Source organism: Brassica oleracea, chromosome C1, assembly GCF_000695525.1.
Source record: "Brassica oleracea var. oleracea cultivar TO1000 chromosome C1, BOL, whole genome shotgun sequence".
NCBI classification, from domain to species: Eukaryota; Viridiplantae; Streptophyta; class Magnoliopsida; order Brassicales; family Brassicaceae; genus Brassica; species Brassica oleracea.
Genome location: NC_027748.1, coordinates 36667346 through 36682306, shown reverse-complemented (window position 1 = coordinate 36682306; position 14961 = coordinate 36667346). Strand labels below are relative to the sequence as shown.

The 14961-nt window shown below is 32.6% G+C and overlaps 3 protein-coding genes across 4 annotated transcripts; all 3 read left to right on the top strand.

Moving 5' to 3' along the window:
• The first annotated feature begins 256 nt into the window (after positions 1-256).
• On the top strand, positions 257-4204 carry LOC106294426 (beta-galactosidase 15-like). The gene is made up of 15 exons (XM_013729985.1): positions 257-406; positions 497-705; positions 1024-1090; positions 1179-1271; positions 1365-1508; positions 1591-1679; positions 1768-1873; positions 1978-2065; positions 2141-2259; positions 2339-2500; positions 2611-2911; positions 2989-3098; positions 3198-3419; positions 3506-3717; positions 3817-4204. Exons 1-15 carry the CDS (start codon positions 257-259, stop codon positions 4202-4204), a joined length of 2460 nt encoding a protein of 819 aa, XP_013585439.1.
• Positions 4205-6390: 2186 nt separating this feature from the next.
• Positions 6391-8761, top strand: LOC106316226 (sericin 1). 2 transcript variants are annotated; one of them, XM_013754106.1, is made up of 3 exons: positions 6391-6565; positions 6643-7898; positions 8319-8761. In XM_013754106.1, the coding sequence occupies exons 2-3, from the start codon at positions 6651-6653 to the stop codon at positions 8490-8492; spliced, it is 1422 nt and encodes a 473-aa protein (XP_013609560.1). In that variant the 5' UTR covers positions 6391-6565; positions 6643-6650; the 3' UTR covers positions 8493-8761. The 2 variants fall into 2 exon arrangements, with proteins under 2 accessions (XP_013609560.1, XP_013609553.1); XM_013754099.1 differs by having other exon boundaries at positions 6391-7898.
• Positions 8762-9334: 573 nt separating this feature from the next.
• Positions 9335-10568, top strand: LOC106311487 (ethylene-responsive transcription factor RAP2-3-like). Its single transcript, XM_013748703.1, has 2 exons — positions 9335-9582; positions 9815-10568. The coding sequence occupies exons 1-2, from the start codon at positions 9420-9422 to the stop codon at positions 10381-10383; spliced, it is 732 nt and encodes a 243-aa protein (XP_013604157.1). The 5' UTR covers positions 9335-9419; the 3' UTR covers positions 10384-10568.
• The last annotated feature ends 4393 nt before the right edge of the window (positions 10569-14961 follow it).

The window sequence follows — 14961 nt, the reverse complement described above, 5'->3', positions numbered from 1 at the left end:
GATTTTTGGCATAAAATCTGTTATTATCCAAATTTAAATTAAAAATCAGGATAAATGATTTTGTATTGGTTAAAAATTCACAAAATTAGTTAAAAGATAAACAAATTTATACTTAAAAAATATGGCAGTTACAATTTTGTTTTTTTCGGAATATCTATAATTATCCATATTATCTTTAGGTAACGATTTTATATCCCTATAAAAGATTTGTTTCCTTTCACATTTCTTCATTCAAAAACCATTCTTCTAAGTAAATATGGTTTCTCTAAGATTTCTTTTATGTTTTCTTTTCGTAAGTAGTGCTTATGCCACAATCGTTTCTCATGATGGTCGAGCCATTACCATTGATGGTCACCGCAGAGTTCTCCTTTCCGGTTCGATCCATTATCCTAGAAGCACTCCTGAGGTATTTAATCTACCTTACATCAAACAGTATATGTGGTCTTAGTCTTTTATGTTTGCGACTAACTATATTTGTTTTTGTTAATATGTTTAGATGTGGCCAGATCTTATCAAAAAAGGTAAAGAAGGAGGTCTTGATGCGATCGAAACATATGTCTTCTGGAATGCGCATGAGCCTACTCGCCGTCAATATGATTTTTCTGGAAAATTAGATCTTATTCGATTCCTGAAAACCATTCAAGATGAAGGATTGTATGGTGTTCTTCGAATAGGACCATATGCATGTGCCGAGTGGAATTACGGGTAATATATTAAAATGGATTTAGCTAGTCTCTTTACGTGCAATATATACCAGTTTAATACATTTTCATAATAAGTTAGTTTCTTGTATGGTGATTGTACGGTTTCCATATAATGTTTTGGTCGATAAATGGTCCAATGAATTAATTTTCGTAATCAGTATACCAAAACTTATGTATCAATAATGTCATTACTAGTCTTTTAATTATAGTATATATTTTTAATAAATTATCATAATCAGTACTTAGCTTCTTGTATAATGATATTACTGTTCTCATGTAATATTTTTGACCTGCAAACTTTTTTAATTATGTTAAACAGAGGATTCCCAGTGTGGCTGCACAACATGCCTGGAATGGTGTTCAGAACTACAAATAAATCATTTATGGTAGTCTTACCTGATGATCAATATTTTTTTTTATCATATGTGTAGTGTTACTGTTTAATTAAATTTTATGTGAATGATTTATGTATAGGATGAGATGCAAAACTTCACAACTATGATAGTAGACATGGTCAAGAAAGAAAAATTATTTGCATCACAAGGAGGCCCAATTATTCTTGCTCAGGTAATCAATTTAATTTTTTAATACATAATGTGGTGTTTCGTAATGTTATATACAATTCTGAACAATATTTATCTTTTTTTACTAATCTTGCAGATAGAAAATGAGTATGGAAATGTAATGGGACCCTATGGAGAATCGGGTAAAGCATACATTAAGTGGTGTGCAAACATGGCTCAGTCTCTTGATGTTGGTGTTCCATGGATAATGTGTCAACAAAATGATGCTCCTCAGCCTATGGTAATAAGTTCAGTCTAGTATAATGAATATTTATTGAATATATTCAAAGGTTAACTATTTTAAATCGTTTTTGTTTTTATAGTTGAATACATGTAATGGATTTTATTGTGACAATTTTGTACCAAACAATCCCAACACCCCTAAGATGTGGACTGAAAATTGGACCGGATGGTTAGTTTTATTTTCAGTATGATTATATTTTCAATTATTTTGTAAATATTTTATCGTAATATATTTATTTTGTTTTTTATTTGTATAGGTTTAAACAATGGGGTGGTAAAAATCCTCATAGAACAACCGAAGATGTTGCATTTTCTGTTGCAAGATTCTTCCAAAGAGGAGGAACTTTTAATAATTATTATATGGTAAAATATAATAATAAAAAAATAATTTATTTATTAAAATAAGCTCATAGAAAATCGATCGACATTAACTAGAAAGAGTAATTGAGATGTTTTTATTATTGTAGTACCATGGAGGCACCAACTTTGACAGAACCGCAGGTGGTCCATACATCACAACTTCATATGATTATGATTCTCCCCTTGACGAATATGGTAAATTTAAAGTATATTCATATTTAAATATATTTTAGAAGTTTCTAATTTTACAAACATGGGAAAACCTATTAGGTAATTTGAATCAACCAAAATACGGACATTTAAAACAACTTCATGATGTTCTTCACTCTATGGAGAGAACTCTCACATACGGAAACATCTCCACCATTGACTTTGGAAACTCTGCATCGGTAATATTCTTGTTTTTTTTTTATCAGTATTGTATATGTTATTCTTGAACTGATTACTTATCATAAAAATATTACATAGGCAACAATTTATAAAACCGAAGAAGGATCAAGCTGCTTTTTTGGAAATGGAAATGAAAAGTCAGATGCTACAATTAGTTTCCAAGGAGAATCTTACGTTGTCCCGGCTTGGTCTGTTACCATTTTACCGGATTGCAAAAATGAGGCTTATAACACCGCAAAGGTTTTTTATTTTACATTTTCTTTTGTGGATTTTAAATTTTCATACTAATAACCATTATTTATTCAAAATTGTAACCAAAATTTATTTTATTGTTGGTTTTCTATTTTCAGATTACCACTCAGACTTCAATGATGGTTAAGAAACCAAATGAAGCTGAGGATACCCCTTCAACTCTGAAATGGTCATGGAGACCAGAGAACGTGGACAACTTCATTTTGAAAGGAAAAGGAGATTCTACACAGACACAACTATTTGATCAGAAAGTAGTAACCAATGACCAAAGTGATTATCTATGGTACATGACTACTGTTAAGTTTAAAAAACGAGATCTATTTTTGGGTAAAAGCATGTCTCTTCGCGTCAACAGTACTGCTCATGCCCTTCACGCTTTTGTCAATGGAAAACATATTGGTAAATAACTCATATATATGCTTTACAAATCTCAATAACACCAACTTACCAAAAAAGTTTTTGATTTATATTTTTAGGTAATCAACACGCTGAGAATGGAAAATTTAACTATGTATTTGAGAAAGATGTGAAGTTTAAGTCTGGTCGTAATGTCATTGCTCTTCTTAGCATAACTGTGGGACTTGCCGTAAGTTCTTAGATATTATTTTATCTTGTATTTTTTTAAAAGTTAAAACTCTTTTTAATTTTAACTGAAAAGTAAAAAATTGTCAATTTGTTTTTATAGAACTATGGTGCTTTTTTTGAAAGTAAGCCAGCTGGAATCACTGGACCCATTTTTATTACTGGAAGAAATGGTGATGAAACTATAGTTAAGGACTTGTCTGCTCATAAATGGAGCTATAAAACCGGTTTAAATGGGTTTGAGAACCAATTCTTTAGAACGGAATCAATGTCTAAATGGTCAGTTGAAAGTGTACCGTTTAACCGAAGCATGACTTGGTATAAGGTAAAGAGATATTATTATCTATAAGATAACAAACCAAACATTTGTTGATTTAATATCAAATCACATCATTCCATTTTGTTTTTCAGGCTACATTCAAGGCTCCCTTGGGAAATGATCCTGTTGTTGTCGATCTTATGGGACTTGGAAAAGGTACAGCTTGGGTTAATGGAAACAACATTGGACGTTTTTGGCCGGCATTCATTTCAAGCGAAAATGGTTGTGATGCAAAATGTAATTATAGAGGAGCTTATCATGCTGAAAAATGTCTAACCAATTGTGGAGAACCCACACAAAGATGGTACATTTTCCACATCTTATTAGGTTCTAGAATCAAATATTTTAATATTAAACCAGAGAAATCTTTACTAGGATTTTTGCTTTGTTCTTTTTTGAACAGGTACCATGTTCCTCGTTCTTTCTTAAATGGAGAAGGAGATAACACACTAGTTTTGTTTGAGGAGATGGGAGGAAATCCATCGCTTGTCAGTTTCCAAACTACTAGAGTGGGAAGTGTATGTGCTAACGTCTATGAGAATAAAATTATTGAGCTTTCATGCGATAGAAAACCCATTTCTGCCGTCAAATTTGCATCATTTGGTAACCCATATGGCAATTGTGGATCTTTTGAAAAAGGAACTTGTGAATCAAGTAACAACACAGTTGATATTCTCACACAAGAATGTGTTGGAAAAGAGAAGTGTTCCATTGATGTCTCTACGAAAAAGTTTGGAGAACCAGATTGCAGTGGTGCTGCTAGAAAGCTCGCTGTCGAAGTTATCTGCTAAATGTTTTTCTAAATTTATGGTGTTTTCTTTATCATATTTTCAAATTATGCTATATTGTTTTACAAAGATTTAAGTCTTTTTAATCTTTATTTGTGGTTGTTTTATTCAATAAAAGAACACATTCTTATATGCATTTTACATAGTCATCTTCTTTTCCCAAAACAATCAGATTCATTTCTTCTCCAATATCCTCACTCATTGTGAAAAATTGAAAAATTGTTAATATTTATTGTTTTCTATTTAATATATAACACTGGTTAAATTGCACTATCTTAATTGGTAAATAACTAATTTTAGTGTTTTAAGATACACGAGTTCAAGTTTTACTGTGACTTTTTTTTATTAAATAAAATCTTGAGCTTACAACTAATCACATAAAATGATAGAGAAAAGAAATATCAAATTTGAAAGCATAACAGAGTAATTTAAAGAAATAATATATAAATACATGAAGAATAAAGACTATATATCTTAAATAGTATATTACATTTTTATAATTTTTCACTCTGCGTAAGATGTGAATCTTATATTAGTAGTCTAACTAATCTAATTAATTATATAAACCAAATAAGCTACATTGGAAATAGGCAACTTTAACATATTTTAAATATATAAATCTTTTATTTATGTATCAAAATCTTATATCAACTTCTGAACTTCTGTATATGTCTTTATTCTGAATAATCATAATACACAGTTTATTGTATTTTTTATTTCGTGTTATTAATTTCAACACATTTTTAGTATACACCATTTTATCTGCAAGTTTCAAAAGGCATCATGAAAATCAATTTGAACATTTTATATACAAGAGTCGTCATCTTGTGCAACTGTTTCACTACAAAAAAAAGTTTGTTTACATCATTTATTTTGTATATGTGAAAAAATTTGTATCATTTAAATAAATGATTCTAAAAGTGGTAATGTTAATAATTGATATCACTTTATTAATGATTGATGCAAAAATACAGAATATTTGCATTAGTTAAATAAGTGATGTCAATATATATATTTGTGATAAACTGATGTTAACTTTACATCAATTTTGCTAAATGATGTTATCATTAGTATCATTTATGATAATTGATTTAATATATTATTATCACTTGTATATAAGTGATTTTAAATTGATGTCAATTTCACAAATGATTCTAATATATGTGTCATTTTTAAAAATCATGATAATTTAATTCTATTTACATAAATAAATATGACGTCAAAAGAATTCTCATTATTTTTTAATATTTCTTAGATTTTTTAAAAAATATTTAAAAAAAGTAAAATGCAAAAGAAAGAGATAAATAAGAAGAAATTATTTATTTATTATTTAAACTTTAATTGTATCCTTCTTTGATAATGAAAAAAGAGAACCAAATAAGGAATTTAAGCAGAGAGAACTATATGAACATAATGTTTAACATTAGCTTCGTTAATTAGTGTATCATATAAAGAATTTAAACTTAAATTGTATCGGATAAACGATCTATTTGCACACTAGAAGTATCATATAGTAACAATTGCATACAATCTTTCAAACTCGTCCCAATTCAACATATTAGAAGTATTAAAATTTATGTCTTTCCAATCCAAAAGATCGAAACCCAACCCGTATCTCCATAATGTATTAAGTAGGAACTTAAATCCGCACAGTCCGAGTTAGATCGATTTACTACTCAAAAATTTGAAACATAACCAATAGCTAACCTAATTTAATCGATACAATCTGATTTTTAAAATTTACTAAAGTTTGATTCGGAAGTTGGATCATATTTGTATGTAGATCTCATGTTTCGAGTTTAAAATTTGGTGCAAAACATACTAATTTGGTATCGGTTTATGTTCAAACTATTAAAACCAAATCAAACCTTCGTTTATGGGGATACAGATTTCAATTTTGGGACTGGGGAGAAATAGGTTGAAACTGGAATTTGTGGTCTGGAAATATGTCGTTTGTCCAATCGTATCCATCACGACGTATCACGCTCCAATCACACCCGAACTATATGAACATAACTTTTTTTAAAAAACTATATGAACATAACTTTTTTTAAAAACTATATGAACATAACATTTGAACTTCCGAGACATTAGGCATAGGTTTAGGAAAAAGGAAAAATAGGCGAGACCTCTTAAAAGAACAAAGGATGGCACAAATCAAACTGTAATGGTAGTAAAATTAATGAGGTAAATTGAATAGAAACTCAAAAAATAGGGGTCTTTCTGTAAAGTTTTATTTTTATTTTCCCCTTTCGTTGGCTCTGGAACAACAACAATTGCAAAACGAGATCTCTACATCGCTGGTACAATTAGAATCATCTCTCCACGACGGATCACGCTCTAATCTCACCTGAATCTACGCCGGTATCATCTCATCCCTCGCGCATTTTCACCTCTTCTGATTCTCCACCATCTTCCGTTTTTTTTTGTAAATCTGAAAGTTTCGATCATGAATTCGAACTACGGGAAGAGATCATCGGGATCCTCGATCAACGCCTTCGATTTCGATCTCGGCCTCGGATCTAACCAAGGCAAGCCCCTGAATGGCCAGAAGAGCCAAACACCTTCTTATTCGCAGCAGCCGAGGCCTGCGTTTCAGCCTGGGAAGCCTTCGTGGACGCATCAGCCCGCGCCGAAGCAGACGACGATCAGATCTGAGATCGGAGGACCGACTTCGATGGTGGGAGATATTCACGGGAAGACGTGGAGCAGCTCCTCGTCTTCCGGATCGGGTTCGGGTATTGGGATTGTTAACAAGGATCCGAGCTTGTTCGGAGATCTGGTGGGATCGGTTATTGGGAAACCCAGCGGAAACGTGCCGTTGAAGAAAGCTCCTCCTAAGAGCTCTTATTCCATGGGGAATCTGGCTGATGCGTTGCCAAAAACGGGTAATTCGATGAACAGTGCTAGTGGTGGTTGGGGTTATAGTGGTAATCCGGGTGGATACTCCAGCCCCGGCGGTAGTGGTTCTGGTGTTAATGCTAGTAACAGTATCAAGACTCCAAATCTTGGAGGTCCTTCGATGAAAAGTATGTCTGGGAGCAATCTGAGTAGCTCTGGGCTTCCTTCCAACGGTGATCCGTTTGGTAATTTGGTTGGTTTCGGATCGAAATCATCAGGAAGCATCAACTCTGAGAAGGCTAAGAATGATGCAAAGAGTGATGCTGCTTTTGGGACATTCCAATCTGGAGTGGCGAATCCGAGTGATGGGTTTGCGGGAACAACCACTCCGAACGATGACTTTGGGGGTTTCCAGGACGCCGCCAAGTCGAGCACATTCTCATCAGGAGGCTTTGATGCTTCCAACGTTGGTTTTGGTGTGCAGTCAAGTGTTAAAGATGATCCATTAGGAATGTTTTCTACCTCCACCAATACCTCAGCGGCTGCAGCGCCGCAGAGTGAAGACTGGGGGTTTGAAAGTTTTGACGGCGGGGCTGATTCTGGCGGTGGTTCAACCACTGAGCTTGATGGGTTGCCACCGCCTCCGCCGGGTGTGTCAGCTGCATCAGCTAAGAGCAAGGGGATTGATAACCAGAGGCAAGGTCAGTATGCTGATGCCATCAAGTGGCTCTCTTGGGCTGTGATTCTTTTGGAGAGAGCTGGCGATGACGCTGGGTCTGCGGAGGTGCTTTCCACTAGGGCTTCGTGTTACAAAGAAGTCGGAGAGTATAAGAAGGCTGTATTGGATTGTACAAAGGTATGTGTTTATTGGTTGATTATTGTACATTAAAGAAAGATTCCTTTGGCTTTGAATGCATCATAGACGAACTCTTTAGCTTGGGCTGTATATGTATTCGCTTTACTGGGTGAAGGACTCTTGACGGAATCAATACTGAAAAGTTTTTGGAGTCATGTTGTAGTTTTGTGGAATCTAAGATATATAATACGGCTTGAATTTGCTATGTTAGTATAGAAGTTTTAGAGTCGTGTTGTAGAAGAAAGATACCATTGCTGAACAGCTCTCTGATTGCAAGGATCGTCACATTGTGGTAGTTGATTGATTGTTGCTATGCTTTGCTCCGTAGACGGTTTCGTTTACAACTGAGAACAAAACCAGATATGATATATGAAAACGTATATGTACTTTTTGTTTGTTTGTTTCAAAATGTGATTGCAGGTACTTGATCACGACGAGAAGAATGTGACGATTCTGGTACAACGAGCACTCTTATACGAGAGCATGGAGAAATACAAACTAGGAGCTGAAGATCTAAGGATGGTTTTGAAGATCGATCCTGGTAATAGAATCGCTAGAAGCACCGTTCACCGCCTAACCAAAATGGCTGGGTGATTGATCGATTCATTGATCAAACCTTCATATACAGATATTTCCTTTATTGTCTCAAAATATAAACGAAGTTCCCTTCAAATCTTCTTCTGCTGTTTTCCTCTCAATACGTTTCGTCTCTCATCAATGTACCTTGCGTGTGTAGTCTTTCTGAGTTTTTTTTTTTTTGATGGATCAGCGTATGCAGTGTGTGGGTTATGAATGTATTGTCATCAATATGGATTCTATTATACACTACATTTTTTTTGAATTTATCACGGAATATTTGACCATGAATGTTTTTATAAAAGCAACTTTATAACTCTGACTGTTGTTATTTTCTTACAGAGCTACAAGCAAAAACTTTCCGACAATATTAGTGGGAATTTGTTACACGGTCAATAAAACTTTACTTTTGAGAAACGCGGCATGATGAACATGAGGCGTTCAACGCATATTACCAGATTAACCAATGAATATTATTACTAAATTACTGTAACGTTAGGATTACTTTTTCGTTTTTAATTTCCAGATAAAGAATATTAATCAAAAACTGATAGAACACCCCCGTCACGTGTAATAACCATTGATTAGCCGACGCTCGTGGACGCAACACACTCCAACTTCCGATTAATTGATTACTGATATTGTCTTACGTTTTTTCATCAGAGCGCCAAAAGAAGCTTATAGTTTTGTCGTTATTTGGATTAATTTTGTCCTAATCGGCGTGTATCGAGGAACATATAACTATTGAGTATAATTATAATATAAAGTATATTATACATATTTTTTAAAGTTCACCCGACTTTATACTATACAAGCTTTTATTTTTTTCTTATCAACATAATATAAAGCATTTATTTCTCTTATAAATGCGTTACACCCCCCACCGCATTCATCTCCCTCTCGAAACCCGGCATCAGAAAAAAAGAAAGAAAGCAAACAGAGAAAATGTGTGGCGGTGCTATAATTTCTGATTTTGCCCCTAACGTCACCAAGGCTAAGGGTAGGAAACTCACGGCGGAGGAACTCTGGTCAGAGCTCGATGTTTCCGCCGCCGACGATTTCTGGGGTTTCCATTCCACATCCAAGACTCAATCCACCAACCAACAAGGTACTATTAAATTAATCATAATAATAAATGAAATTGGGGAAAAATCAATATTTGGAATATACTTAGTTTTTAGTAAATTAGAAAAATTAAAATAATATTTCTAGAAGTTACATGAATATGATGATAAAAGATTCTTTAAAAATATTATTTGAGGGTTGGTGGTGATATTTATTTGTAATTTATGGCTATATCCGGGGTCAAATCTGTAATTTTGCACCTTAAACTTTTGAAGTGACGTTGAAAGAGGAGGCGGCGGAGAAGGAGAAGGGAAAGGAGCCGGTGACGGAGAAACGGAGGAAGAGGAAGAACGTTTACAGAGGGATACGTAAGCGACCGTGGGGGAAATGGGCGTCAGAGATTCGAGATCCAAGAAAAGGCGCCAGAGTCTGGCTTGGGACGTTCAACACGGCGGAGGAAGCTGCCATGGCTTATGACGTTGCGGCGAAGCGGATCCGCGGCGATAAAGCCAAACTCAACTTCCCAGATCTTCTCCACCATCCTCCTCGTAGTCCTGCGACTCCTCTAGCATCGTCTCCAGTTTCAGAAGTTCAGCCTCCGGCGAAGAAGCACTGCGTTGTCTCTCAGAGCGAGTTGACTCAGCCGAGTTTCCCGGTGGAGTACAGTGGAGTGGGGAGCGGGGACGAGTTTCAACTGGACTACGATCTGAAACAGCAGATATCGAGCTTGGAGTCATTCCTTGAGCTGGATGGTGACTCGGTGGAGCAACCGAGTCAGCTCGACGAGTCCGTCTCCGAGGTGGATATGTGGATGATTGATGATGTCATCGCGTCGTATCAGTAATAAACGTAATATAAGTAGAAATATTAAATAAAGTTTGTAATATAACTGCCGTTACGTTCTAAGGTTTGTAATGTGATGACATGAGCGACTGATGTTATTATATGTTGTCGTTTGTAATGTGTGGCGCCTTCTTGTGACTCATTTGGAGCGTTACATCTACGGTTTATGGTATTGTTTATTCTCTTCTTTTTTTAATGGAAAATATATCATGCTGTAAATGCAAAATGAGAAAATGAATAGTATATCATTAAAAAAGTTTTTGTCATATAAAAATAAAAATGATCAAAATAGCACTTAATGTTTTATCAAAAAAAATAAATATACACTTATACTCCAATGGTAAATTAATTTAGACATTAGAGTTTTTAGACATTAGAGTTTACAGTTAAGGGGTGGGGTTTAGGGTTTAGGGTTTAGGGTTTAAGGTTTAGAGTTAAGGGGTGGGGTTTAGGATTTAGGATTTAGGGTTTAGGGTTTAGAGTTAAGGGGTGGGGTCTAGGGTTTAGGGTTTAGAGTTAAGGGGTAGGGTTTAAGGTTTAAGGTTTAGGGTTTAGGGTTTAGGTTTTAGGGTTTAGAGCTGGGGAGTGTGGTTTTGAGATAATATTTTAAATTTTGAAAAATAAAAAAAATTTAAATTTTTCAAAAGATAAAATGCTATTTTGGTCATTTTAATTTTTGAAGACTATTTTTGTGACATAAACTTAGAAAAATGATATTTTGAAGATTTGCCCTTACAAAATTGTAATCAAATTATAATCAAAGTAAATATATAAAAACAATCATTTTGTTTTCTTTCTCTCGGTAATATACGAAGAGTTGAATTTTGGAAGTGGGGTGAAATGAGTAAAAATGGTTTATAAATGTTTGTTCATAGGGTTTGTTGTTTTTAGGTGGAATATTTCTAGGTTTTTATTTCTGACATAATATTTCTTAATTACTAAAACAAGAAGTTAATATTTTTCGGGTTTGTTATTTTCAGGTGGAATATTTCTAGGTTTTTATTTTTGACATTATATTTTTAAATTACTAAAACAAGAAGTTAATTTTTTTTTTTGAAAAATGTTATCCCTACTGTTTATATTAAGTGTTATTTTATCTTTTATAATTTGTTTTGTTATAAATGTCGTTTTATATTTCAAAAGTAAATATTAAATATTTTTCTTAATTTGTGTCAAATTAAATAATAAGTTAAATAGAGTCAAAACAAATAATATAATTATTTTCTTAATTTGTGTCGCTTATAATAAAATGGAGTGAGTATGATTGTAGACTTTTACTAGCAAAAGACGAACCAGCTGTCTTTTTGTTTGTTTTCCCGATTCTAATGCATGCGTATTATTCTCGTGTACCTATATTATATATGATGATTTTTAAATCACGTATATATTAATCGAGAAACATTTCAAAAGATGTAAACTCAATTTTATAATAATTAAAAAAATTTTTTTGCTTATTTGTTAATCAATTAGATAGTTTATTAATCATACGTGTCAGTCTCATATTGAAATTGAAAAACATATTGGTCCAATTCGATTTTATATCTTACTATAAACATTTAATACCAACTACAGTGAAACCTCTGTAACGGTATTGGAACTACTCCAAAACTATAATTTTTTTTATTAATTTATAGAGATATTAATTTATCGATATACTAATTGAACCAAAAACTCAATTTGGGACTATAAGATTATATTATTTTATAGAGATTTTTAGTGTATATTAATTTATAAAGTATTAATTTAAAGAGGTTATACTGTATATGGTATCATATGATATTAATTAAAGCAAGGTGACTATTTATTATATATTATTTCCTTAACTAAAACCTACGAAATTACCTAATGTGATTATGATATATATAGTAATTAATGATTTTAAATAATGAAGATTTGCTAATAATATGTATGTTTTCCATCATTTTTGTTTAATTCTTTACTATTAAAATAAATTACACAATTACATTAATCATATATTAAAATTTTAGATTTTTGTACATGTTGTATTTTGAATTTTTCAAAATGAGTATAAATTACTAAAACTGTTAAAAGTCTCACATAAACTTTTGTGATCAATGTTTAAATTTTTTTCTATAATAAGATACAACGATAATAAAATCATATAAATAAATAATTTTATTTTAATAGGTGTTTAAGTTAATATATACTTCATATCGTTTAAATTTAATTATATATCATATACGATAGATAAGATTGATTGTTTTGATTTATTTATTCTAAAATGGTTGCGAATAAACAAGAGCGGTCATTTGATTTATATTTGCAAGCCAATTGATTACATAATAGTAACTGATTTTATAGTTATTTAATATATAATTATTATTTCATATTACGCAGGAAAATATAAAATAAGTATAAGATCTGTACAAGGTGCAGATCTTAACCTAAGTATGTATTTCTTTAATAATTTTGAATCTTAAACATTTTCTAAATCTCAAGCCAAAATAAAAGAAAGAAATAAGAATAAACTCAAAAATCAATATTTATATCGAGCAATAACCAAAATTACACAAAAAGGAAAAAAATATCGAAGATAGATAGGATTGGTACGTGAACGTAAACTTCTCATAACCATAATTAGCTTTTAAATTGCTAAATCATGATATAAAGCCGAGCTGGCATTGTTTCATTGTAACCAAATAGTAGGCATGAGATTCTCCGACCTAAACGTTAGATTTTTATGCGATAAATAATTTTTTGACCTAAAATATTTTTAAAAATTGGATCAGTTCATTAGTAAACAAATTATGTAATTAACAAAAAAGTTTTTTAAAAAAATTTTCAGGGCCAAATATATTAATTCAATCAATAATATAAATTTTTTTTCATACGATATTTCTTAAATAACTTTCATATAAATTTACCATGCGCCTTGCACAGGTCTTATCCTAGTATATATTTATTTTCATTGCGAATAAGGTAATCTTAATGAAAAACGTCTGATCCGTTCCTACATGGAAAATTTGGAAATTTGAAATATCTTACTTTAAACAATTTTAAAAGAAACGATCGATAGCAACAACTTATTTGTTTGTTTTTGAAAAAAAAAAAAAAACTCGCATATGAGATTAACTTTCAAGACTTTGGTGGATCTAATCCCTAAGAAATCAATAAACTTTGGATGTTACAATTTCATCCGGGTCATATGGCAATGGAGCAAAAAGTTTGAAGATGTAAGGATCACATGGGTGCGAAGAGAATACAATAAACAGGCGGATCTACTTTCAGCCCAAGTTATACCAAACGATCTTATCCTTTTCATTTCATTCACATGTTCTGCGTGTAATCAACGATGCATTTCATCGTGGCTATATTGTTTCATCAATATAATTAAGTTTGGAGAAAAGAAACCAGTATTTTGGGCGTAAATTGTTATATTTGCTTAACTTTCTGAAGTTTATAAACTCTGTTTAGTGATTATTATGTGATAAACTTGTCTAAAACGTGATGTAGTTAAGATGCTAAACATTTGTTACCATGTAGAAATGTTTCACCCATAAACAAATTTAGCTTAACGATGTTTCATCCTGAACATATATACACTACAAGAAAACATAATCTTAACGAGGGCGGTTTTCCTCGTTATTTCGTCGTAAAAGAGGCTTTACGACGAATTAGCGAGGAAACGCGTTTGCTCGTTACACGTCCGTCGTAACACATATTTCCTCGCTAATTCGTCGTAACTTAGCGAGGAATATATTTCGTCGTAAAGACGAAGTAGAACGATTCGTCGTAAAGACATCGCTACAATTCCTCGTAAGGACGTCGCTACTATTCCTCGTAAATAACTCGAAAACAGTTCCTCGTAATCTACACGTAAATACCTTGAAAGATTTTTCTCGCAAAATATACGTAACAACCACGAAATGAGTTCCTCGTAAAATAGTCGTAAACATTTCCTCGTTATTTCCTCGTAAATACTTCCTCGTAAAATACTCGTAAACTGTTTCTCGTCATTTCCTCGTAAGATTTCCACGTAAAGAGGCCGTACTTTAGCTACGAATTTACTTCGTTTTTATTATTTTACAGAATTTTAAAATATAATTAAAAAATAATTAAAATTATTTAATTTAATAATAAATTAAAATTCAAAATAAAAATAAATTCATATGAAAATATTTTATAAATAAATAAGTTTTGAATTTATATAATACAACAACAAAAAAAAAACTAAGGGTCGTTCATCGCCCGGTAGAATTCATCACTCCTCGTAACATCCGCCTCGTTATGTACATCGGATGACTCGCCTTGAATGGGATGTTGTTGTCGCATGTTCCTCAAAATGGACTCCCATTCCGGATTTGTGGCCGCAATAACGTCCAAGAAGCCCTCGACTCCACCCATACGAGATTTTGTCGCGGTCAACTCGTTACGCAGCTGAGCGGACTCTCTACGCAGCTCAGTGACTTCATCATCCCGTCGCTGACCATAAGACGATGTCGCTCTCGGAACATCATTGACGGAACCAATACCCAACGTCCGTCCCTTTTTTTTAGGGACAACCTTAAAAACAAAAAAATAAATATTGTAAGTAAATATTTAAAGTTAAATTAAATGA